Source organism: Microtus pennsylvanicus, chromosome 11 (genome assembly GCF_037038515.1).
Source record: "Microtus pennsylvanicus isolate mMicPen1 chromosome 11, mMicPen1.hap1, whole genome shotgun sequence".
Classification (NCBI taxonomy): domain Eukaryota; kingdom Metazoa; phylum Chordata; class Mammalia; order Rodentia; family Cricetidae; genus Microtus; species Microtus pennsylvanicus.
In genome coordinates, this window is record NC_134589.1 from 96,072,638 (window position 1) to 96,099,477 (window position 26,840).

Sequence of the window (26,840 nt, forward strand, 5' to 3'; positions counted from 1 at the left end):
GAGAAATAAAATGTAAGGTGACGTCTAAATGTGTGGGTCTATATAGAGCATGGAGAACATATGATGGTTAACATAAGGAGGTGGCCCATGTTCCAGCCTCCTTTCTTGTCCTGAGTGGTTGCTCCACAGCTGTGCTGCTAGGATCATTCCATTCTTTCCGAGCTTGTTTGGAAACGGCACTCTTTTTAGCTACTGTTTGCATTCCTATTTGTCTCTCTCTGGTAATTTGGGATAATGGCTTCATAGAACAAGTCAGCACATGGCCTATTTACATGCATCTAAATAGAACATTTTTCTTAAATGGTTCTTCAGGGTAGAAGGAACAGAAATATCCATAAAATGGCACAGGCCAGGGTGATGGACACTAATGTGAAGGCCTTGAGAAATCCAGTACTATTGCTTGATTGGTCATCACATTGTCCTTTCCTTTGAGCCTCTTTGACACAACTTTCCTCTTGATCTTACTCATAATCAACCAATGAAAGCAAGCACTCAGAAGGCTGGCAGCCACACAGACATTTAATGAGCTCTGTAGAAAAACGTTTTGCTGGCATTTTATGGGGTTCTTTCTGGTAGTGAATGGGACAGATTATGGGTATTTGAAAATAAAGCAGAAGAGCACAGAACTCTTGCTTAAAATGACCATTAATTTTGGAAAGACTTTTTGTAAGTCCTTCTGGTACTACAACAGTATGTGTCATTCCCTTCTCTCTGCTACTACTGGGAATGGCCCTTAGATTTTTTAGATTTGACCTTTTTTTTTTTAAACAGAATCCAGCTAAGACAATTCTTTATAGGAAGTGAGTTTTCAGAACAGATGTGATCTCTTTTGTTCAAAAACTTCATCAAGAATTGTCAAAATGATGTGAGATAGGCCCAGTTCCTCAGAAGCCTCAGGCAAGATGGGTTGAACCTAGCTAGCACTTCGAGATTAGATTGTACGATATAGTAAGACTCTACCTCCAAACAAAATTAAAAAAGACCCAATGAGAAGAAAAAATCCAAGAGAGGAAGGTTACCAGAAGCAGTGGTGGGTGGTAGGAAAGGAAGAATAAAAAGACTAAAAAGAGGGAAGAAGGAAGGAAGGAAGGAAGGAAGGAAGGAAGGAAGGAAGGAAGGAAGGAAGGAAGGAAAGAAGGAAGGAGAAAGGAAGGAAGGAAGAAGGGAAGGAGGGAGAGAGGAGAGAGGAAGAAGGAAAGCAAAGAAGCAAAGAGAGAAGAAGAGTAGGAGGAAAATGTAGTTTTTTAAGAGTTAAAATTATAGTGTTCAAAAATTCACTCTTAAAGGCAATATCATATTGCTTAAAATTCTGGGAAATTTAAGATCGAATTAATTTGTAATAATATCCTATGCATTTATTTAATTTTGTTAGTTTTTTCTATTCATTCAATAACATTCAATGTGTGGGTTGCCTAAATCAGCCCTGCTCACCTAACTAGCAACCTAGGAGTTGGGTGGTAGCTCAGTTGGCAGAATGCTTGCCTCCCATTCATGAAACTGTGGGTTAGATCCCTAGCACCAGGTGAAACTAGGTGTCAGGGCACATGCCTGTAATTGTAACATGTTAGATGTGGAGGAGGGTGATCAGTTCAAGGTCATCAATAGTTATATAGGCTATTCCTGAGAAAGGAGTCATACAGAAGGAACATACAAGTTTGCAAGGTCTTATAAAACTGGGGAGTAGAGTCAGGCAGAGCTCACACACATCGTGAATATGGAAATGCCTCTTCTAAGGGGCCACCCTGTGAATGGGCAAAGTTGCCATGTTCAGTTATGGCTGAGCCCTTGTTATGGGCACCTTGTGAACAGAGGTCCTGCTAAGTGCTTGTCTGATGCATGCTGGGAATACTCTACCTGCAGGTTTGGCATGCCAAATCTCACTATCCCTTAAATCAAATCCCACACCACCTACCTCTTTCATTTTCAGATTTATCAATTGTATTTGCTCCTCAAACCTAGAGAATCTGAAACCCAATAGTTTCTCAGTTTCAAAAAATTTGGGACATGATAGAAATGTCACAAAGATCCAGCGAAACTAACTTTTATTGTTTTAAGATAGGTGACAAATGAACTGAGTTTTGACTTTTGATTTATAGAAGACAGTATTCTCAGAGCATGTATAATTTTATTAGGATTTTATTGGTTTAGAAGCATCTAGAATTTTCAACTGAATGTTAAGTTCCAGGGAATCTTTGCGAGACATCTCTGTTTACATTCAAAGGGGCACCTCCTGGGACCGTAAACTCTCCTAAGATGTCTTATGAATTGCTCATGCTGGATGGTTTTGAAACATTGGAACAAAAGCAATCATACCAAGACTCTCCCAGAAATGCATTTATCTGGGTTCTTGATCCCTGTGCATAGTAAAAAATCTAACAAATGAGAACCCAGCACCTCTCTGGGGTTTTTTAAGGCATTTAAGACCCTAGCCAATCTCAACAAGCCATCCTAACAGGCACAGTATAGATATTCATATTTCTAGGGAAATCAACAGTACTTCTGCATTCAAACACCTTACATTGTGGAATTGCCACCACTGAAAATACCTTAAGGGGGTTTTATCGTCTGGATTTAGAAAACCAAAGCAAAATAGCATTTTCCATTTTTTTAAAATTTTCTTTCCGATATGCCTCTTTTACAAAATAACTTGATAGAAGTGGAGATGGTTCAGTGGGTAGAGCATTTGCTGTGTAGCTGTAAGGACCTGAGTTCAAATCCCTCAAGGACTCAGTTAAAGCCAGACACAGTGGTATGTGTCTGTAATTACAGCATTCCTACAGTGGAAGGCAGAAGCAGGGGAATGCCTGAAAAGTCATGGGCCAGTAGCCAGGTGTACATGGCTGGAAATAACAGGAGATGCTGTCTCAAATAAGATGGAGGGCAAGGACCAACACCAAGGATGTCCTCTGACTCCCGTGTGTGCGTTGTGACGTGCACATGCATGCCCCAGATAAAAGGATAATTTGGAAAGATAGGTGTTGTTTCACTTCACGAGCTTTTTGTCTTCATATAGCAAGCTTAGTTTGATAAGAAATTATTATCCATAACCTGATTCCATATAATGTTCTCTTCTGTAATGAAAGTATCCTTTTCTTTCCTTTTAAAAACAGCTTTGAATAGTGCTTTATAATATATGGAGTTTATGGCATTTCTATTAGTCCTAGTACACTCCTTTTCCTAATCATAGTCTTTATTTTTAAAAAGTTTTAGTATATATTTAGCTTAAAAAACCTTTGTAAGCACAACTTGAAGTAGCTTGGCCTTAGCTATATACCCTGGCATGTTTCGGTAACACGCAGTATTAATGCCCTGGCACAATAATAGCTTGAACACGCCCACATCCCGATGCCCTCATGGTTTCATGAAAGTGGTCCCGCATGCCTGTTTTGTGATCTTTCCAAGCTTTCCAAGTCCACGGTCCATCAGCACATTTCCCTGCCACACCCATGCAGACGCAGCCCCCTCCCCGCCCTTCACCTGTGCACATGGAACCAATTGCCAGAGAGCACGTTTCCCCCTGAGTGAGCAGTATTGTGAATTTTATCTTCTCTTCCAGAAATCAGTTCGTCTTCGTTGCAACAGATGAAATTTCTTGTAACACCTCTGCAGGTAACAGACATTCCTACTTCCTGATGCTCCCATCTGAGTCTCAATATCCTTTTTTTTTTTTTATCTTCCTCACATGCCGCAGTTAGTCACTATAGTAAGTTTAGTTTTCATAAAGAGTGAAAGAGACCATATACGTTTGAGTGTAGCTGAAGCTTTTAGGACCTACCACATGAAAAATACATGAGGCATTTTGCTAACTCTGATGTTTGTATTTCTGATTTTAATGCGTGGTTCAGAAGGCTAACACTTGTGGTGAACAAATTCACAACAAAATTCATGGAATAATCAGTATTCTTATTGTAAAATGCTGACCAAGGAAGCTTAGGGACAGGACGCGACTTCCATGCATTTTGACACATTGTATCTATGTTCACAGAGGTTGAAATGGGAATTATTTGGATCTTTATAGAATGCTACTGGCCATAAGAGACTGCATCCACGAAGCCAGTGGCTTAGGAAATAAAATTATGTCTGTTTTATAAGACAGGGATTTTCCTTTCGTTAGTTAAAGATCCTCTGTTTCCTTCCTTCAACATATGCTCAAGTATCAGGACTTAAGGAAAGCAGGGTTCATTTTGCTACCAAAGCCAGGATCTTGGTGAATAGAAATTACCTAGTTGCATGATATGTTCATCAAAATAATCCCTGTCATTTTGCTTTGATGTGGTTTAGAACAGTTAGATTTGGAGTTACTGGACTAAATGCCAAGATAGTCCCTTAATGAATACTAGATCTCTCTCCCCTTCTCCCCTTCTCTTCCCTTCTTTTTCTTCTCTTTCTTTTTTTGTATGTGTGTGCAGAGGGCTAAAGCCTAAACTACCTCAGATAATCACTAGGCAGTCTTGCCAATGGGATGCTTTTGACCAAGGAAAGTGGATGTAAGAGCCATAACCAAGCATGTCACATGATGCTCTAAAGCAAACATACCACCCAGCCTTACACACACAGCGTGCCTCTGTTGCCAGTCACTTTTTATCAATGGAGTAGTAAACAAAGGTGCGAATTACTAAGAATGTTTCAGACCCTGTCCCGAGTTCTAGGAGAGAATGGATGAAGGGAAGGTCAGAGCTAGCTAGGAACATGCTTCTGACAGGGCCATTTAGAAAGGCATTCTCTGCGATTTTTAAATGGGGTTGAGGTTTTATTCCAAGAGTTACGCAAGCCCATTTTCTAACGCAATTGCTTACTCCATTTACATGAAGTTCCTTTGCTAATGATGCTGCTCTCTCCTCCCGTCTCCACGCTCACATCTCTGCTCCTCCCTGTTAGAGGTGCTGCTATAGCTAACACTACACTAACGCCTTACAATGGAAGGTGGCCTGCTAATTGCGTTGCTGAGAGTGGCAGGGTGAGAAATAGTTTTCTGGGACACCAACTAGGAAAACTTAACAGTTCCAGAGCGGAGCAATGGAAAGGAGATGGGATAGAGAGAGAACGGGTTGGGAAGATTGGTGGTTTAGCGTGTGAACGAGTGTTATCTGTGGGTGTGTGGTGTTATATTTCACGTGTGTTCCAGACTCATGCGTCTCAGATTGTATTTTGACATCATAGATAAAAACTAGAAACTCAAAGGCACTATCAAAGATATTGATTCTATCCCGTGATCTGACATACTTTGTAATGTTATCAAGTGGTCCACATGCAACCTTCTATAAAGAAGCAACATGTAATGCTTGCATGAATACATCTCAGCTCTCTCCCCATCCTGGCTTCTCTTGGAGGGCTGCTCAGTAAATTCTTAATGAATTGCTATGGATCACATTTCAAAGATACCATTGTTGCTCTGATGGCCATATTAATAATGTGTTGTGTGCTTCATAAGGTCTCATTTGAACTGGAAGTTTTGAATCAAGCAGGAAGAAAAAGATACCCATATCAATCAGATTCCCTGCAGCTAGCCTACTTCTCATACAGAGTCAAAATGAAAACTCAGAACTGCAATGAAATTAATGTCTTTAAGAGATCTTCCCTTGGAAGCTGCAAAATCCCAGTGCACATACAGCCTGACTGTAAGGACCCCAGACTTGCAGCACCGCTGGCACCAAGTCGGTTGCATCCTGGTCTCCATCAACAACCAGAGTTCAGTAACAGGCACTTCCCTTTCTCTTAAGAGGAGAAACTCCTCAGTGAGCTGGACTGAGGATGAGCTTGGTGGTAGAAAACATGCCTAGAAGGAATAAACTTCTGGGCTTGATTCACTTCATTGAAGTTAAAAAAAAAAAGATTCTTAAAATCTTGCTTTGTAAGGCTTGCTAGATTTTATAAAAATACTTAAAAGGATGGGTTTTGGGGAAAGGCTATAAACGGTGGGAGACGTGAGCAGGCAGTTTGTGGTTTAGTGGTGCTGAGATGCTCGGCATCCACAGAGGCAGGTCGTGAGCTGGGGCTTGAACTCCCCAAGACAAAGGGTGTATATTTTGTAGAGGATGCCCTCACACTGATTCTGCTTTTGCTAGCTGCATGGGGTAGTTACCCATCCACATTTACTCTCTGGGAGACTGTCTGTGGGAACAACGATTTTCTTATTCAGTGATTCCAAATTTGCAATATTTGAGTTGGTCACTTTTGAAGAGGGCAACTAGAGACTGTCCCTTTAATGGCAGGGTATAGGGCTAACTGTTGCATCTACCTACCCACTTGAACCATCTATTAACATATAACATCAAGAACCACCCATAGTTTGGAGGCAGCGGGAGGTGTAAAGCATGCAGGAGATGGTTTTTCCTTCTGAGGAAACCGCCTGCCACTGTGATCCACGAGAACACTTCCAGGATAAACTAGAGACTGCAGCAGAACAAGATGGGTCTTATGTGAGAACGGAGGCTGAAACCAGGTTACTTAATGACTGTGATTCTTTCAAGTCTTAGGAGCTACAGAGCTATGTCACATTCAGGGACTGCGTCTAACTCTGAGGTCACAGCATTAAATATTTCAGGACGAGCCATCCACAGGTAAATTTCCATTCTAATGCAACACATACCTTAAATCATATAGATGAAAAAAAACATAGGAGATATATATATATATATATAAAGTTGGGCTGGAGCCAACAAGACAGCTCAGTGAATAAAGGTGCTTGTCATCAAACCTGATCATTTGAATTTAATTTCCAGGGCCTATATGGTAGGAAAGAACCAACTCCCCAAAGATGCCCTCTGAGCTCCACATACCTGTCATGGCACATATAAACCCATACATATACATACATGCATGAACACAAAATAAAAATTAAAATGTAATAAAAATAAATTTAAAAGAGTTGCAACATGTCTAATTAATCAAAAAGCAGGGGAGAGGAACTTTAAGGTACTATGCAGCTTTAGCTTCCATGATCAGCAACACTTTCTAGTCTCAGGTAGCACTGTGAAGACACTCGAATCTAGTCAAGGGATGAACCAAGTGTTTCATTTCTGTTGCTGTGATAAAAAAAACAACCAACAAAAATCAACCTAAGGTAGAAAGGGTCTATTCTGTTTGTGGTTCTAAACTACAGTCCTTCACTTCGGACACAGCAAGGCAGGAACTCAAATATCCAGTCACATCACTCCATTGTCAAGGGCAGGAAAGATACAATGATAGGTGCTGTACTCCGGCTCTCATCGGGCTTGCTTCAACTCTGTGTAGGTCAGGACCCCTGATCAGGTAATGGTACTGCCCACAATGGACTAGGTCTTGCTATCCCAAACATGTCCATAGCACATCCTGATAAAGACCAATTGAGACTTTCTTCCCGAGAGTCTAAGTGGCGACATGTTGACAGTCGTAACTAATCAGCTCCACAGAGTTTGCAGCTGAAAGTTCATCAGGTTGGACAGGCAACCAGAACAGAGGCCATGCAATTAGGCATGCTTACAGTTTCAGGAGCAAAATGTCCAGGGCACTCAGAGCAGCATATCTTAAAGATATCTGGGAGGTCGTAAGAGTGCAGAGGGCAGACAAGGTAAGACTAGAAGGCTATGAAACCATCCGCCATTTTCCATTATCACTGGGGGTCTCATTTTGATCTCATTATTTAGCACAGTCAATTAGAGATCTTGACAGAAACCAGGAAGTTCTGTGATAAGAACAGGGGGATAAAAACCTCTACAGAGAGTCCTGAAAGCACAGAGAGGGGTGGTGGGAGCTTCCAGTGACACTTGGCCTCGGAATGCTGAGGAACGTTTGGTTTTGAACAATACTTGATAAGAGGATAAGCAGGACATGCTGGTAGGTTTGAGAAACACAAGTCCAATCCGTACTACATGTGATTCCTGGACCACAGTCACTTTTCTTTCGTCGGTGGCAAAAATGCCCCTCCAAAGCAACTTAAGGAGAGAAAGGTTTGATTTTGGTTCCCAGCTTGGAGGCACCGTCCACCATGGTGGGGCAGGCACAGCGGCAGGAGACTGAGGCAGTGGGTCACATTGCATCTACACTCAAGAAGCAGGGAGTTATGAATACTTTATTCTTTTCATTGAGTCTAGGACCCCATCCATGGGGTAGGATCATATACCTTGAGTGTGGATCTTCCTCCTTGAGCAAATCAATCTAGAATCTCCCTCACAGATGTGCCAGAGGTTTGTCTCCTAGATGGTGGTAGACCTTGTCAACTTGACAATCAATACTAACCATCCCAACGCTCTCTCTTCCTCTACTGTGGTATGAGAGTCATTTCCTAGTGTTGAGGGTTGAATTAAGTTCTTTGTCCCTGTCACAGCTGTCTCTTTTATGAACCCCAGTGAATTCTTTGGGATGTTTCAATAACTCACTGTTATTGAATGAATTCTGTGTGCTAGCATATAAGCTATATATGTACACATGTATATGTATGAGTGTGTAAACACACACACACACACACACACACACACACACACACATTTATCACAATAGAAGCTAGAGAATGGGCTCAGACAGTAAAGTTCTTGCTGCACAATCATGAAGAGCTGATTCCAAGCACCAGAACCAATACAGAAAAGCAGCCCAGATTCTAACGCTTATGATACCCCAGTAGGTATCTCTGAAAAATCCCAGCTAAATGACAATAGCAAAGGCCATTGAAGCCCCCCATCGTGTGGCAGGTCTCTTAAACAGTGGAGCAGTATTTGGTATATTTAGGGTACCAGGTTGAGCGTGAGCACTGTTTCCTTCCTTTAGTACCCTTGAGCCTACAAGCATGCTCGCACTTGGGATAAACTTTCAGGTAATATTTAGAAGAAATTGCTAGATTGGCCATTCCTCTAATGGATCTTTCGGCATGTTCCCTCTAATTGTCCTCCCGCATCCAGGTGTTCTGATTGCTCAGCAAAGGTCACGAAGAAAACTGATTTGTGGTTAATTGGTGTTGTTTCCAATGGAATGTGATGTGTATTTTGCTAGAAGTACCAAGTGCAGAGGGAACATGTAAGCAAAGGTACTTAGTAAAAATAATAATCCCGTTTATTGTGAGTTTACTGTGTATGAGGCGCTGTTCCAGGCGTGTGGCATGCAATAACAATAAAACGTACTCATAAAAACAAAATGTCCTTAGCCATTTACCTGGTAAATTTAGAGATATATAGATAACTCTAAGATTACCTAAGTAGAAGATGACAGCAGCAAAAATTTAGGACAGACGTATTATTATTAAATTCAGAGTGTGAGCCCATTCAGTCCCCCATCCCACCCCCTCACCCTAGGCATTGGATTCCTGGGTCTTAAAAGGGAGTTTTAAGCAAAGCTCTCCCAGGCAGCTCCACGGCTGAATTCCGCGCACAGCTGGGAAGTCTTTTCTATCCAGTATTAAGGAGAATACTGAAGACTTTTCTGGATGTGGGTCTTTTACTAGCTTGACTTTGAGCCCTGAGCTGTGGTTGGCCCAGCCCAGGGGCAGCTCTCAGATATGTACCCCCATCTCACAGCCAAGAGACAGAGGGCATCATGTATAGCATTCTTAGCTTGTAACTGATGTCTGTTTGGCAGCTCACAAGCTGGTGAGCCATCACCCTCCCCTCATCCCCACTGCAGCTGGAAGCTCTGTACTGCCGGGATTCCCACCTTCATTTAGCAAAGGAGTAGCAGAGGCAGACTACTCTATGGCTTCTTAGCTACTGCTCAATTCCACTTCTCTGTGGAAGATTATGAGATTATAGATCTGATGAAGGATACAAAGAGTTCTATGATTGTCTTTGTATATTATGCTGATGCTGGGATGCCATGGTGATTTCAAAGCATGATGGGAAATTCCAACTGACTGAAAATGTTAACTGAAAATGCCAACTGACCAAAAGTGTTAAGACTGAAAATGAAAGAGGATTTCTAAGAGGTTGTCTGTAGTGTGCCTATGTCTCCTTTATCAGATGAAGCATTCACTCTAGACTAACGTACTGTAAGGGCGAAGATGGGACTGTTGCATCATCCTAAAAGGCAGCTGTTCTGCTTGTTGAATCTAGAATCAAGGTTTTTATTGCGAACCTGCCCCACTGAGATTCAGAATAATACAACGTGTTAAAATTGCATTGAGAGGACAGAAAAAATTATTCTATCTGATTTGACAGGAATAGAGTCCAACGTTCTTATATTCTATAGGTGTTGGATTTGTGTGTGCATTTATGTTTATCACACAGTTGTATGATGGACATCCTTATGCAAAAAAAATTATGAGACTTCCACAGTGATGCTACAGAGTTCAGAACATGCCTTCTATCCTCCTTCTGGGACTGATTGCTTTAAATGCAACCTTATGGCCCTCCCAGTTGCCACTGAGGAGAATAGAAGTGAGCCAGGACTCAAATCTGAAAGACCAGACAGAGCCTCGTGAAGACGAATCGAGCTGTCTCCCATCTCTGCTTGTGTAGTCATTAGAGCGCTTGATGCGTCCAGCTGTTTTGAGTATAGGGTCTGGTTTAGTTCCCCTAATCTATAGCTTTTAGGGTAAATTAAAGAGTGGAGCCTTGTCCATGATTTATAAATAAGTCTTTGCAAATATTATTGTAGGGAAATATTTTGAGACCTGATACTCAGACTTCAGTTGGCCACTCCACAAGAAAGTGAACAGAAGCATCCCCAGGATTAACTGTGGTCCTCTGAATTCTTTTCAAAGCACAAAAGCAATTGTCATCTTAATATTTTCAGGAAGGTCTTTATCCTATTGCAGAAAACCAGGATGTATGATTTATGGTGCTGGTAATTAAATCTTTCAATAAGGATGCTACATACCTATGTGATTGCCTCTGAAAGATCTGTCCCAAATACTGGCTACTATGAATCTAGCATGGTTCATCTTCATTGTCAACTTAACCAGGTTTGGAATCCCCTAGAAGATTATAAGGAAGCACTTCTGAAAGTACATGTGAGGGTGTTCCCTTGGAGCATTAGCTAAGGGGAGGATGCTCACCCTAACTATACAAACACCATTCCTATAGGCTGGTAATGCAGACAGAATGAGAAGGAAAGAGAGAACTGACTGCCATAGGCACATTTCTCTCTGCTTCCTGAGCACAGTGAGGTGAATAGCCAGGATGCTCTGAACTCATGGGAGAAATGGGCTAGTACTTTTTCCCTTTCCTTTGTGGATGTCCAGCATTGTCAAAGAGACATGGAAACCAGCACATGTTTCAAAACCTGCTCCACATGGAATATCTTGCTTCATCCTTGGCTTAAAAGTCAGAAAGTGGAGGAATCCAGCATTGGCCAGGGAAAATTTTCCTCCTGGGTTGTCTGGTAGATACTTAATTACATGGAAGGAAAAGGATGCTCATTCATTTCAGATAGGTCAACATGGTCCAGCCCAGGGACTTGAGAGACCGTCCATAAATGGTTGTTCAAGCTAACCTCATCCAAAAAATATTTCCTGAGTCTTTTAAAGAAGTTTGTCCCCATTCTGAGATCAGAGAGAGCCTTGGAGTTTATGAGAGTATATATCTGCAAAATTACCAGGGATTTCTGAGCAGATATCTCCATGTTGAAGTCTCTAAGGCCTTGCTCTGTTTGTTGGTATGCTTTTGTTTGCTCGCTTGTCTTTGGAGGTAAGAATAGCAACTGGTTGATTTGAAAAGCATAATGCTCATTACACGTACTCTGGAAAATGGACGGCCACTGAGTCAAGGAAGGAATTAACAGCAGTTATAGGAGACAGAAGTTCTTAAAGGCCATGTGTCTTCCAAGTGCTATTCCTTCCCCTCATGCTCACTACAGCTCCTTCCCCATTCCAGTCCCTGGAGAGAAGCCCATGCCCCCACTTGTTCAGGATTATATGTGTTCTGAATGGGAGGACGTTATAGTTCCCCTGTGCCTTCTGCTAGCAAGAAAGGGAGCCAACAAGCTTTCCTTTGAATCTTTTCACCTTCATTTGGCAAAGTCCTTCGAATTCACCAGATGAGAATGATCAAATAGGATGCATAGCTGGATGATATAAAAGCCTCGTGTACAACTTTAGTCTCCACCTCCTCCCTCAACACTGCCTCAGAGAGTCTCGCCAAAGTGGGTGGTGGGATGGGCCAACAAGCTTTATAGACTTTGTTAGCTCTCCGTTGGAAGGTGAGTGAGAAGATCCACTAACCCCAGGTTTTCCCACAGAGCAGGGACATAGAGCTTCTGGGCCCTCACACCTCTGCAATATGTATGTGATTAGCTTGGATTCATTCTCCTAAATACCTACAGACTATAGAGTCCAGCTCTAAAGAAAGGGGATACAATAGTCCCTCGAGACACTGCACAGACTGGGGTGCACTCACTGTCTCAGTGAAACATGCTGCTATGAACGTACCGTCTACAGTCATTCTTCTTGTGAAAGGGACACAAGTGAGTGCTTCTCTGGCACAACTGGACTGGCTGGGAAGGTCATACCACCTCAGAAACTTCATTTCCGAAGTGAACACACTTCACCTACCTTTCCGCCCCACGGGGACTCTCCCCCCCTATCTCTAAAGAGATCATAAAAGATTGTTAATTGAAAAGGAGTGTAATTAATTACACTGCACTTACTACATCCTTATAAGAAAACTGTGAGACTGTTAGAACGCTGTCTGAGCTACCCATGCAAGCACATTGTATTTCATTAGCACCCAGCTTGTCTCAACTAGATTTTTGAAAACATCAATAGTAAGTACTATCTATACATCTCAGTAGAATTGGCATAACAGTTTTTAAAATATATGATTCAGAGCACCAGGCGGTGGTGGTGCGTGCCTTTAGTCCCACCACTTGGGAAGCTGAGGCAGGTAGATCTCTAAGTTCATGACCAGCCTGGTCTCCAGAGCAAGTTCCAGGATAGCCAGAGCTATAGAGAAACACTGTTTCAAAAAAAAAAAAAAACTGAATTCAGGGTTCGGAAGATGTCTCAGTGGATAAAATACTTACCATGCAAGTATGCAGATGGCTGATAGAATTCCCAGCCCTCACATAGAAGCTGCATGGGTGTGGCAATCTGCCACAAGCAAACTGGCTAGCTAGACTAGCCAAATTTGCAAGCTCTCAGGGTCAGCAAAAGATCCTGCCTCAGTAAATAAGGTGGAGAGCAAGCAAGGAAGATACCTAACATTAACCTCTGGTCTTCACATGTATGCCCTGTACCAACATCTGGCATTTACATGCAGATGCATCAGCACACAGGTACAAATACACATGCATGCAAACATACCCTGCCCATCCATATGCATACAAGTAAAAACATAAGTTCCTGTTTCCCATTCAACAGATAAAAGAATTCTTCACTTCACTGCAATGTAACCTTGAGTTCAAGGACAGTAACTGAAGCTACAGCTGTAGCATGTACATTAGATGGATCTTAATTCCTTGGCATTTGTAAGTTGATTGCTAGAACTACTGTGAGCGTGTTAGAATAGAACCCTTCAGTTGCCTCTGACATCAAAATTATGAGCAGTAGGGGGAGGCCATCTTGTGAGAGGCCATGTAAGAAGCCTTGTACCCTAATGTTTTCCATTCTCTTTGGATGCTTTGAAAATGGATCAGGTTTGTTTTTTGAGCATTTCCCATGCAAACTTGGCAGAGCTCAAATAGACGCACACTATTTTGGAGAGCGAAAGATGTGCTCTGCTCTGGGAAAGACAGAAGTCTTGCCTGACTTAAAAGAACGAGGACAGTGTGAAAACAGAACTTGAATGTGGAGATTCTTGGCTTTCTCCCTAAGGCCTCATGTGGCCTCCTTGTTTTAAGTTGAGCCCTTATGGCTGTAAAACATCATGAAGTGGCCAAAAGAGAGGAACCCATTATCCTGCGTGTTTCTCAGAAAGGGATTTAGATTTTGTAGCCAGTTGTCTAGTGTTTGTAATCAAGCAGGAGTCAAAGCTCCCCATTCCATTTCAAGAGCCCCCAGTTTCTTTGTTTTTGTTTTTCCGTATCTTGAAGGGTTTTGAATTTCTGTCGGTGGCCAGCAGAATGTTCAGCAGTGAATCCTAAAGAATCTCTCTATTGGCAGAATATGCAGTGTGGTTGTGGGGAGATAGCTGAGTCTGAAAAGTGTGCTCGCTTTGTGGGTGTGAGGACCCAAGTTTGACTCGGAAGTGCAGGTGTAAAATGTTAGGCATAGCTGCATGCACCTGTAACCCCCACACCGGGGAACTGGAGAATGGAAACAGAGTCCTAGAGCTCAGTGGTCAGCCATCCGAGTCAGTACGGCTCAGTGAAAGATGTGACAGCAAAACAATAATGTGAAGAATGATAAGAGTAAACACACACACACAATGGTAGATGCTAATGATAGAATTATAAAACTAAGGCAAATGGCTTCATGAGTATAGGTGCTTGCCGATAGGCCTGATAACCTGCGTTCAAGTTCCAGGACCTACACAGTGGAAGGAGAGCTTCAACTAAGCAGCATTTTGTCCTCTGACCTTCAGACATGTACAATGACATAAACATACCTACATACACACAATACATATATAAAAATTATAAATTATATATATAATTTTTAAATTAAGAAAAATTATAATATACTTACAAACATTTTAGAATCCTGCTTCTCTCCTCCTCATTCCTCCCTCATCCTATGGCCATATCCACAAAGAAGACATAGCCTCAGCCCCACGGGCCTTTCTTTCCATAATGGGAAAAGATACACAACCAGGTAGAAAAGTAAATAAAGTTATCAGAGATGTAGCATTAACCATGGACAGGGACAGAAAGTAGCTTTCAGGAAGGGTGGTCAGAGGAGGAGGCAGCATTTGGACATAATCCCAAACATAAACACTGAGAAGACGTGGTTCCAGGGGAAGAAGAGTGAATACCTCAGGTCCCAAGACGCGCTTTGCCTGTGTGTGTGGACTATGAGACCAGTGTCTAGAACACAGAGACCATGGACTGCATGGGAATAGCTTAAGGACTGAAAGAGAGAAAAAAGATATGGTCCTAGAATCCACAGGAAATCACTTAAAGGGCTCTAAGCAGAAGAATGATGAGAAACAATTTATATAGATTTACATTTAATTAAATAGAGAAATGGATAGACAGATTGATGAAAGGATGGATGGACAGATTGCATGGCTCTGAGAACTGTAAATGGTTTTTGATTGGAAAGAATTTGAGTTGGGCAAAGGTGGCTAAGTTTGATCTGATATAACACTGGTGTCTTCTCTCGGGGTAGTGATATGTGGAGTGCAAAGAGCAAATTCATATTTCCTTAAGATAGCTTGGTTTGCTGGAATTAGGACCAGAAGAGTCTCAAAGTCTGATGACATCTTTTCCAGTCAGATCCTAACACATCAGTCATAGAGGAGTCTCCTTCACACTTGCAGAGGTCTCTGGAAACTGCTGCTTCTTGTTCAGGCTGTGCTTAGCCAGCTCTGAGAACATTGGGGCTGCTACGTGCCTGGCGTATCTGCTGAAGAAGCAGTACTCAAGTCCCCATCTTCCCCAATAACCTTGTGTCCAAATTGTGGTGTCACACAAGGGCGTGTCTAGAGATTAGCATCTGAAGAGAAGTTTCCTTGTTCTCTGTTAGGGCTGACATGGTCCCTTTTCCTCGCTGGAAATGAAATTTATTAATCGTTATAAAACCATGGTATTCTGAAGGCAGAGGTCACCTTGTGGGGAACAAGTGCCTTCTCATTTGGAAGGAGCAGTTTGGGGCTGCTGTATTTTCTTCAGCCTTGGAAGAGAGTGTTTGCCAAATTGTTACCTTGGGTTTTCTGCAAAGGTTGAAGCTATGCCCAGTATCAGAGCCCCAAAACGACTGGAGCAGAATCGAAGATTCAGCTCTTTCCCCCCAAACTGGACTCTTATGTGTATGTGCACAGATACAAATATATGTATCTGTGCACAGACACACATATGTGCCTGTGTATAGAGGCCAGAGGACAACCTCAGGTGCCATTCCTTAAGACATTCCACACTTTTTTGTGGAAGGGTGAGTTTTTTTTTTTTTTTTTGAGAATTTCTCACTGGCCTGGACCTTGTCAATAACCTAGACTGGCCGGCCACTCAGTCCCAACGACCACCTGCTGCTACCTCCCCAGTGCCACCACACTTAGCATTTTTGAAAATACGGATCTGGGAGCCTGACTCTGGTCCTCATGTTTGCAAAGCAAGCACTTGACTGAGTAAGCTATCTCCCCAGTTCAAAGTGTCCGTTATTGCTCCAGGAAAACTATTCTCGAGATTAGATACAAATTGTTCTAAATTACACCTGTGGTGAGGAACACTGTGAGTTGTCACTTAGCACATGCCCTAGGAATTCTTTTCTGTGTCTTCTGTTAATGTAACCAAATTTGCCAGGTAAAATACTAAGAAATAATAAAATCAATAAAATAAAACCACATGCTACCGTCACGTTAGCATAGCTTCATGCCTCAACCTTGAACCTACTACTTCTTACAGAAGGCGAGCTCTCTGGTGAGATTTTTGTTCTTAATGAACAAAGGGACACAAAGGTATTTGAATGAAAGCAAAGAGAGGGGAGCATGAGCTGAGCATTTGTTAGCTTCAGAGAGAAGTGCGCATCTGAAGGGAAGCAGGCATTGCAGCAGTACAGCTGAGGAACCCAGAGCCAGGCTGGGTGCGAAGACTGGACTAGGGGATTTCAGCTTTGGGCTCTTGAAAACAGGCAGGGAGGGTGTGTTGGTTAGAAAGTGCCCTTGGGATGTCCCTGGTGAAGTCGGAATCCACTGTTCTCTTGTCCATCCGTGGTCTAACCCAGAGTCTGAGACTTAAAAGGTCCTTCATTCAGTTTGCTTACACACACACACACACACACACACACATACACACACACACACACACACACACACACACACACACACACACCAGATACATGTTCTACTGTGTGAACAACCAACTCAACTGATCAGCTGGATCTTATCCAAAAGAACAAGGACTTGGGCCTGGACCATGTTGCCATAGGCCTGAGTTTGACCCAGTGTCTTGGGTCAACTCCTTGTTTTAATAGACTCCAAAGAATATTATTAGAAGGAAAATATGGAAAATATAAGGAGAAATACAGAGGATCAGAGATAGTATGAGTAAACCCATTCATAAAAATAAAAGGAAAGAAAAAGGTCAGAGTCAAAAGATGTTTAAAACTCAGAGACACCACTAAGTGGGAAAGAGGCACCCTCCACCCCCAACAGCTGAGTGCTCAGTGCTGTGAGCTAAGGAAATTAGCTGCCCTCCACCCCTGGCTCCACTCACTGGGCTCTCTGCTATTTCAACCAGATGCTTAATCTCCCACCTCACAGGAAAGTCCTCAGCAGGCAGCAATTGTGTTACTTGGGCATTAAAAAACTAAGTGGCTTGCCTACAGGGGAGAAAGCTCTAACAGGCAACCAACAGAATCAGATCAAAGGCAGTGTCCAGCTTACCCATTCCTGCTCTCTTTCTTTCTTGCTATGCTTCCTGCCTCTCTCTCCTCTAGAGAGCACCCTCTCTATGAACCGCTTGTGCTAGAGTCTCCATGGCAAACTTGCTTTCCAGGAACCCTGTCTCCTAACTATCCTAGCTATCCTACCCTACCCTACCCTACCCTACCCTACCCTACCCTACCCTACCTTACCTTACCTTACCCTATCCTATCCTATCCTACCCTACCCTACCCTATCCTACCCTACCCTACCCTACCCTATCCTATCCTATCCTATCCTACCCTACCTTACCCTACCCTACCCTACCCTACCCTACCCTATCCTATCCTACCCTACCCTACCCTACCCTACCTTGCCCTACCCTATCTATCCTACCCTACCCTACCCTACCCTACCCTACCTTACCCTACCCTACCCTACCCTACCCTATCCTATCCTACCCTACCTTACCCTACCCTATCTATCCTACCTTACCCTACCCTACCCTACCCTACCCTATCCTATCCTACCCTACCCTACCCTACCCTACCCTACCTTACCCTACCCTATCTATCCTACCCTACCCTACCCTACCCTATCTATCCTACCCTACCCTACCCTACCCTATCCTATCCTACCCTACCCTACCCAACCCTACCCTACCCTACCCTACCCTACCCTATCCTATCCTATCCTATCCTATCCTATCCTCAGATTGCCTCTGAGCTTTGATCAGTATCAACATCTCACTGTTCAAACCATCTCCAGAAAGGTGTCTGGGGAGGGGTGTCAAACAAGCAAGGACATATTGTGAATCAAGTATGCATGTCACCCTGAGAGGTTCCACAGTCCACTCCAGTTCTGTCTACCATGTCACATACAACATATGAAATAAACTCAACATGTGTGTAGTGTTCCAATCTAGAAATTCACTGAACACCCAGGACACTTGGCTTCTATCCCTTGTTTGTTTCTAATGCGAGCCCTTGAAGCTACAGCAGTTGAGGAATAAAGACAATAGAGATAGAAGAGAGGTCAAAAGTTCAGGAAGTATGACTAAAATACACTGCTCCAAATAGTTCTGTCTCAAGAAATGGGCAAAGGACAGATGAGATACTGGGATGCTAAGATTAAAACCAAACCAGGCTATGATTTCTGTTTGACCCAGGGAGCCCACATACCTCTCCTGGTGTCTCACCTGAGTACAGCCGCTACTTGGCAATCTGCAGGAAGTCCTGGACAGGAACTGCACCAACAGATCTCTGCACTCTTCCTGATGTGCCAGAACCCATTTGCTTGGTGACAGTCAAACCAGACGAAAAGACCCATCCACCTATCTACTGTTGAGCACTAAATTCTGTCTGGGACGCTGGAATTCTTAAGAACAGTCTCTCTAGTGTTTGCTTCCTGTCTGCCTCAGACTCTGAAGTAGTGATATCACAGTGGGGGAGAATGTGAAGTATGGGCTGTGTGTATGTGTGTATATGAGTGTATGTGTGTGTGTATGTGTGTGTGCATACACATGGGTATGCTTACAGTCCATGCCACACCTATGACCGTGGTTCCTTGATATTTTACCACAAGGTTTTCTTGGTTTGTGTAAATGTACTTTATGATATTTCAAAGACAAGATCTTACAATGCTGCACTTCTCAGAATGGGTCCCCGTCATTAGCTTGCACATGACTATATGTGGAATACGTCCATATGACCAGCTGTGTTAAATGGACCACCATGCTCAGACTGAGCTTCTTCGTGTCCTGTGGCAGAGTGGGGATGTTTCGTGGTTTGAGATGAGCACAGCCCCTCCACGATGTCTTGGTATTCTCTATCTTCTGCACGGGAACGGTATGCAATAGACCAGTCTCACCTCTTCTTCCTTTGCAGTTACGGACGAGTTTATGCTGCCGACCCCTACCACCACACACTTGCTCCAGCCCCCACCTACGGCGTTGGTGCCATGGTGAGTAGCAACTCCTCCTTGCCCTCGGCTCTTCCTCCCTGCCCTCCCACCCCCAGCTGGGGCCTCAGTATGGGCTGATGGTTGAAGTCCTCTCACTTTCCCTTAATTGAATTTGTCTCTTGTGCTAACAGCAGCTAAAATGCCACATTAATCCTCCCAGTAAACTTGATAAATGTCTTAATTTCTTGGCAATGTAGTGCATGTAAGTTATTATATTTCTAATTTTGCAAGTCTCACCTAGCGAGCACTTACCTTAATGGAATAATTAGTCATTTTGATAATTAAATCCATCACTAACGGAATGCAGTGTCAATGCAGAACTTTTTTTTTCTTTTTTTTCCCTTCCCTCCCGTGCTGCTCATTCACATAGCCCCAAGGTTCCAGCCCCAGCACAGACTTCAGAGGAGCTAAGCTGCACACTTCCAGGCCTCTGCTGTCAGGCAGCTGAGAATCTGCCTGCCTCTCCTCCCCTTTTACAATTCATGTTTAAAGTCATAGTCGCCCAGGAGAGAAAGTAGAGAGTGGAGCACACTTTGTGTGTGTGCCTAGTATACAAGAAATTAAGGAATCAGCTGGCTTTGGGGATTGTCTTGTTTTTATTTTTTTTCCTTGGGTGGGACGGGAAGTCTGGGATTTTATTTTTGTTTTGGGAAGGGTAAGGGGAGGGCAAAGTGGGGGGCAAGGGTGGGGTGAATTTGCCTGTACTTGTTCAAACTTCTATGCACTAAAACTCTTGAGTCCAGTAAGACGTGCCCATCGCGTGAGAGCGTATGCGATCATTCCAGCGCTTTGGCATGCAGTCTTCTGCTTGAGTCAAGAATATCTGTCCTCTTCCTAAGAAATCAGCCCCACAGGCATCCATTGGAATCACCAATACTTTTAGCAAAAGGAAACGGTTAAGGGTCACCTCATAGCCATAGAAAGCTCTGGTCAGACAAGTCCCTAGACCCTGGGTCATAAAAGCCCAAACAGGATTAGAAAAGTCTACTATTCTACGTCTACACAAGCTTAACCACACCCAGCAGTGCCCCTCTTCCACCCCACCACAACATCAGAACCCAAAAGTTCCTAACCAGATCCCCTCCCCCCTTTTTTTCTTCAATGTGGCATTCAACAACCCCACTTCAACACCTAGGCCTTTTGAGGAAAGGGAGGAAAGGAGAACCGAATCCCTACATCCAACAAACCGTCTAGACTCATCACTGACTGTAGATAGAACTTCTCCCAGTGGAGCACCGTATCGGTCAATCCGTCCATTCACCAAGGAAACAAACCAGTAAAATGAGCCAGTACCTATCCATCCACCGTCCCGTCTGTACACTGGAGTCCTCATTGCTAGTGGACCAGTGGATCCACTCAGTTTCCTGGGGATTTGTTCTCCATAAGGAGTTGCTGGGAGAGGTCAGGACTGACCATATACTAATTAGCTTTCTGAATAGGTCCTGGAATGGGGAAGGGGGTGCCCTCTATTTTGGTTGGTTTTGAGTGTCTATTTTTTTTAACATTAGTCTTTTTGATGATCCACATGTTACAAAAGGAAACATGTAAAAAACCACACCCCTCAAATTGCTTTGTTTCAGAATGCTTTTGCGCCCTTGACTGATGCCAAGACTAGGAGCCATGCTGATGATGTGGGTCTCGTTCTTTCTTCATTGCAGGCTAGTATATACCGAGGGGGATACAACCGCTTTGCTCCATATTAAATGACAAATCATAGCAAACAAACAAACAAACACAAACAAAAACAACCTTCCAGTGTGGGGAGAGAGAAAGCTTCCCGAGGCCTGAGTGTTGCAACACACGCAGTAGGACATCATTTTAGCAACTCAAAGAAAACAACTAAAAATAAAAAGAGGAAAAAAATTACATTTTTTATCTTATACCTCAGATATTTTGTTCTGTGTATTTTAATATTGTGGGTCTTTGGTTTCTGAAGGTTCTTGTAGTTCAGTCGCTGGCTGTAGAAGTTTTTGTGGTTGATCTAGAGAGAGGCTAGATATGAATAAAAACCGATTTAGGGCCATATCCAGAGTGCTATATTATGTAAATGAATTATATGCTGACCACGAAGCTACCGGGGTTAAGGTGTTTGGGAAGAGTCTAGGTGACGAGTCATTCTTTCTGCATCTATATTATTTTATTCTGTGAAAGGGGAGGCCGGGAGGGGCTTAGGGGTTTGGGATTGGGGTTTGACTGAAAGAAAATTATATATATATACATAGATATATATAGTAACTGATGAATCTAAAATGACCCACTGCACCAACGATCCTAAATCTATGGTTCTAAGTTACTCCTGGCAAAGTCAAGCCAAAGGCTCTGCTAAGAAACCACTTCTTATGGCACTGAGTTTGGAGGTGAAGGAAGCTGTGTTAAGTCCACCCTCTTATCATTCCACCCGCAGTACTCAGCTTCTTACCTACCCACTAGTTATTTAAGCAAAGACTACTAGTTAGGCCATCAATAAGCATTCTTTTTATATTTCTTCCAGTATGAGAAATTATTGATATCACTGCTGACTTTTATATTATGGGAGGGAAAAATTAACATTAATAAAAAGGTGATTAAAAAAGCACTGTTTCTATTTTTTTCTTTTTTTCCAAAAAAAAGAAAGTAATAAAAACTTAAATTCTTTGTACCAGTTAAAAATATGTATAAAATTTACATCTGTGCAGTGGAGTTATGTTCTAGAAACAGTCTCTGAGGCTTTAGTTTTAGCTTAGTAGATTAACTGTTAGAGACAGACGTATAATTTTTATGGAATTACATGATAATCATATCTGGATTTATAGTCGCATTTTACAAGTATCGCGATCATTGAATAGAGATAACCATGGTATTTTCATCAGCTTGATACTTTTTGAAAACATGACGCCTGTGAGCAACTTGCAATTTTTCAGTCTGTGAGAGCCCGCCCTCCCCTCTCCCCAGTGCCCCAGGGTTATCTTAAACTGGCATCTTTACTTCTGTCTCCAAGAGGATTGTGTCAGAAGGAAAGAAAAACAATACAAAAACCAAAACTAGACCCTCTCCCACACCCACCTCACCCCCGAGAGCAGCATCTGCCCCCTCTTTCTTGGACGCAGGGCCCGAGCAGCACAGCCGAAAAATTGCAGCTTGTAACCTTCTTCTGTTTGAATCCCCCACCATGTTGTCCTGTTTACAAGTTAACTTAAGTTGGGGTATCTGTCATGGGTCTTCCCGTTTTTGTATTTAAATTATAAAGTATCAGCAAGCTGTCTCCCTGAGTAGCGTTACCGCCTGTGTGTGCAGAGCAGGCCCATGGCGCGCACTTTAGTAAGTATCAACTCACGCTGTGAACCTGCCAATCCGCTGTAACAACCGCTTTAAAAAATCTAAACCAAACAAAAGTTTAAAAAGAAAAAAAAAAGTGTTTGTGATCCAGCTTTTCCTAGTCATCCTACGTGCATGCCCGTAAGATCGGTTGGATATTAAACCATCAATAAAGTTTCGTGAGATTTGAAAACAAAGTTTCTGTAGCTTCGATACCTAAAACAGATGATTATGGTTGGGGAGAGGAAGAAAAGGAAAGGGCGAGGAGGGGAAGGGAGAGAAACTGCTGAACTGCTAAGAAGAGAAAAACCTAGAGCTTGGTCTTTTCTCTCCCTTTGGAGTCGGGAGAGACAGGGCTGAGAGGAGACTGTTTGCGGCAAGTCTTGAAAATCCCCATTCCCACCTGCTTCAGTGGGATGGCCATGTGTGCACCTGGTTGATGCTACCCAAGGCAAGAACTTATTGCCGTGCCGTCGCATTCGACCCCAATGGGATAAAGATAGTGATAGAGACAGGGCTGCAGAAGGGTCGACGGATCCCTCCCAGCCGCCCCAGCTTTCAGCCCAGAACCTGCATTGTGTATGAAATCACAAACATGGAATTCTTACTGTGCTGGCTAAAGTAAAACTCATTTGCAGTTTTGATTTTCATCAATGAAATGTACTTTCCCCCACGAGTGTCTGTAGTTTTAATAAACTCATTTAGAGCAAGTGGGAGCCAACCGATGTCGCAGAATCTTTTGTCTAGGCACTCCGCTGAGCTGCCAATATAAGTCGTTTTAAAATGTCATGTCAGAGGTGTAAACAAACATTTTGGATTTTTTAAAAAAACAGTATTTATTTGGAATGTTTTCATTTATCTAAATAACTATTGCTATTATGAATTATGGAAAAAAGATTAATGTGGCATATAGTGACTTCTTAACACACATCACTCAATCTGCAAACCCAGAAATGTGTATATCTGTCTTTAGAAATTAGTGTTTATATCACTTACAGTGGTTTGTGAATAAAGAAAACTGGTTTGTAATATCAAAAAAAATAAAAGCTTAGTCTGAAAAGGTACCTACAAGTTGGTGTTCTGAGTTTTTTTGCCTCTGTGGATTTCTTTATAGAGTCAATTTCACACACACGCACATACACACACCTGAAACCTTGTGCCCACGAGGGGTCTGGGGTGGGTGCCACCAAAATACAAAATACATGGTGGTCAGGGGTAGGCCAGATGCTCTTGTAGCCACCCTCTTCCTCTGGGTCAGATCCCATTTTGCCATACTTGTCTACCCAAAAGGGTCAATGGACACATGCAAAAGTGTGTAAGAAACAGTTTACTACACTTTTCCTGTTCTCCAGCATGATACAGTCTGTGGTCTTACCTCAACATCAGCACACTATAAATTTCAAATAGAAGTAATTAGACAGCTAGTTCGGGGCATTTGTGCAGACGCTGGTGAGTTCACACTACTAGGTACTTAGGATGGGTCAGGCAGCATGTTTTGTTTTTGTGTTTCTCATTAATTCACTTAGGAATCCCCTCATGACCTAGAGAGATAAGGTAAACATGTCTGTGGCCAAGTCTGAGGGCCTGCCTTTAATCCCTGGATCCCACATGATAGAAGGAGACCTGACTGCCACAAGTTGCCCTCTGAGCTCTGTATTTACACTGTGGCACACACAGGCATTTACATGCACAGAATGTGTAGCATATTTTAAAAAGCCCACCAAAAGTTGGGCATGGTAACCCATACCTGTTATCCCAGCCTCAAAAAGATTGCCCTCAAGTTCAAGGCCAGCCTGGGCCACATTGTGAAACCTATCTGCAAAATTAATTGTTTTTAAATTGTGTGTGTGTGTGTGTGTGAATCCAGGTACCCGAACAGAACCTTTAGATTCTCCTGGAGCTAGAATTACAGGCATCTAAGAACCGCTTGACATGGGTGCTGAAAATAATCCAGTCTCATGTAATTATTTTAACAATTCTGTCAATTCAAAAACACACAAAGGTAAAAAAGTTGCCAAGAAAAGCTAAACGACATCCCTGTGCTACAGGCTTTTCGCGATCTGGTCCAGGTGGATGCACCTCCTAATTCTCTGGAATATGAACATAAAGCTCAGAAGTCAAGAGTGCCTGTGCTCCTCCTGAGGAACTGGGTTCCATTCCCGGAACCCACAAGCAGCTCCTAGCTACCTAAAATTCCAGTTTCAGAGGAATCCAAACCCTTTGCCAATTTGTGGACACAGCATGCGCGTGGGCGCACACGAACACACACACACACACACACACACACACACACACGCACGCACACAAAATTCACTGCCATCTGTATAAAGTGCCTGCAGCAACCCTTCAGGAATGATAGACTAGTATTACCGGTAAACCGTAGACATACAAAGGGCTTAGTTAATGTAAGATCACAGAGCCAGTGATGGGGACTGTTTCCACTGGCCAATCAGGACTTAAGAAGCAGGATGTCTGCTGGATACCTTTGGTCTCCTGTACTCTTTCTACATCAACCGTTGCCTAAATATCTTGGATTTTGAAGATAAGAATGACAGCTGAACTAGTGCTTACTGTCCAATCATGAGAACCACATAAAGGGCTGGGCATGATGGCACACAGCTGTAATCCTAGCACTGAGGAGGATCCCAAGGTTCCTGGCCAGCTAGTCTTGTTGAACTGGTCAACCAGGTTCAACGGTTCAAGGAGACCTTGTCATGCAAATCCTCCGTCTACTCCCTGGGAAGGAGCCTTGGTAAAAAGCCAGCACTTTGGCAGGCCATCACACTTCCGGGACCCACCAGTCTCCATCTCTCTAGTTATAGGGTTGTGAACAAATACCACCGCACCTGCAGCTCAGCTGTTATATTTGCTCACACAGCTTGGCCACTGATGCTGCCTCTGCTGCCCACAATTTCTTTGTGATTTGTTTTAAGATGGTCTAGCTTTGAAACACAGTATTCCCTAGTCCTTTCAAGAGCTAGATTTTGGTCATTCTCTGCCATACCTAGCTCTAATATTTTAAATATATGTAGATATGATCACTAAATAAATATGTTTAATTTTATGCATACAAATAGTTCCCTAAGTATATGCTCATTCATTTAAAGTAAGTGAGCAGCAAAAGGGATTTGTGACTATTATTCCTGTAATACTTACTATTTGGTTCTTCCTTAGCCCTCTATGGTTAAGGTATAGTACTGTGACTGTCTACCCACCAGAAATGGAACTCGAACAGGCTGGGGACATGCCCCGGGTGTGCAGCTCTAAGCAGCAGAACTGGGACACTCTGACTTTCTCCACAGTTTCTGCTGCCCCATGCTAACACAGGTTTCACACACATCCTAAACTTAATCCTTGCAGGAGCCCAGGTAAGTAATTAGCCTCACGTCCCAAAGCTTATAAGCATTGGAAATACATGCCAAATCCAGGGTCCTTCCCCTCTGGCACACTGCACTCTCAGAGAGGTCTGCCTCCAGGAATTGCCTGGTAGACCCCAATCTAGATCGGGGCCATTTGAACTCTTTCCACTCATGATCCTTTTTCCATTAAGAAATTTTGAGGGCTGGAGAGATGGCTCAGAGGTTAAGAGCATTGCCTGCTCTTCCAAAGGTCTTGAGTTCAATTCCCAGCAACCACATGGTGGCTCACAACCATCTATAATGGGGTCTGGTGCCCTCTTCTGGCCTGCAGGCATACACACAGACAGAATATTGTATACATAATAAATAAAAGAAAAGAAATTTTGATATGACACTAGGTATAAATATATATATATGTATTATATATATAAATCACTCACTAATAAACATCATAAGGAAATACTTTCTAAAACAATTATGGTATATATAATGGTGCATGTATTAAGGAGAAAATATGTATACCAAAGGTGGATGAGCTAGTATTTGTAACAAAATACAATCCAAAAACACACCAATTTGATATTAACATGCTGAGAGATGATGACAGAAAAATATTTGGAAGTGTTTGCTTTCCATAATTAAACTATTACAATTCTAAAAAAGTGGGCAAACATGTATAATAAGAACACAGCAAATGCGCCAGCAAGATGGCTCAGGAAGTCGATAATCTGAGTTCATTCTCCAGGCTCCATCCTTTAACAAGGAGAGTGCCAACTCCCAAAAGTTGTCCTCTGACCTCCCAGTGGACAGTATATTACATACTCCCCCCAACCTCCCACACACATGTGTACACACAAAATAAATA

At 42.8% G+C, this 26,840-nt stretch overlaps 1 protein-coding gene across 50 annotated transcripts in view; it reads left to right on the plus strand.

The window, feature by feature from the left end:
• Window positions 1–23,680, plus strand: part of Rbfox1 (RNA binding fox-1 homolog 1) — a 1,543,972-nt gene extending 1,520,292 nt beyond the window's left edge. For 18 of the 50 annotated variants that reach the window (XM_075941971.1, XM_075941985.1, XM_075941941.1 and 15 more), the window contains 2 exons: window positions 19,247–19,322; window positions 20,903–23,680. In XM_075941971.1, coding sequence (XP_075798086.1) covers window positions 19,247–19,322; window positions 20,903–21,025 — 199 coding nt within the window. In that variant the 3' untranslated portion in view covers window positions 21,026–23,680. Of the gene's footprint in view, window positions 1–3,556; window positions 3,610–19,246; window positions 19,323–19,692 lie in introns of all 50 variants that reach the window. The other 32 variants (XM_075941939.1, XM_075941940.1, XM_075941937.1 and 29 more) reach the window with 8 other exon arrangements.
• The last annotated feature ends 3,160 nt before the right edge of the window (window positions 23,681–26,840 follow it).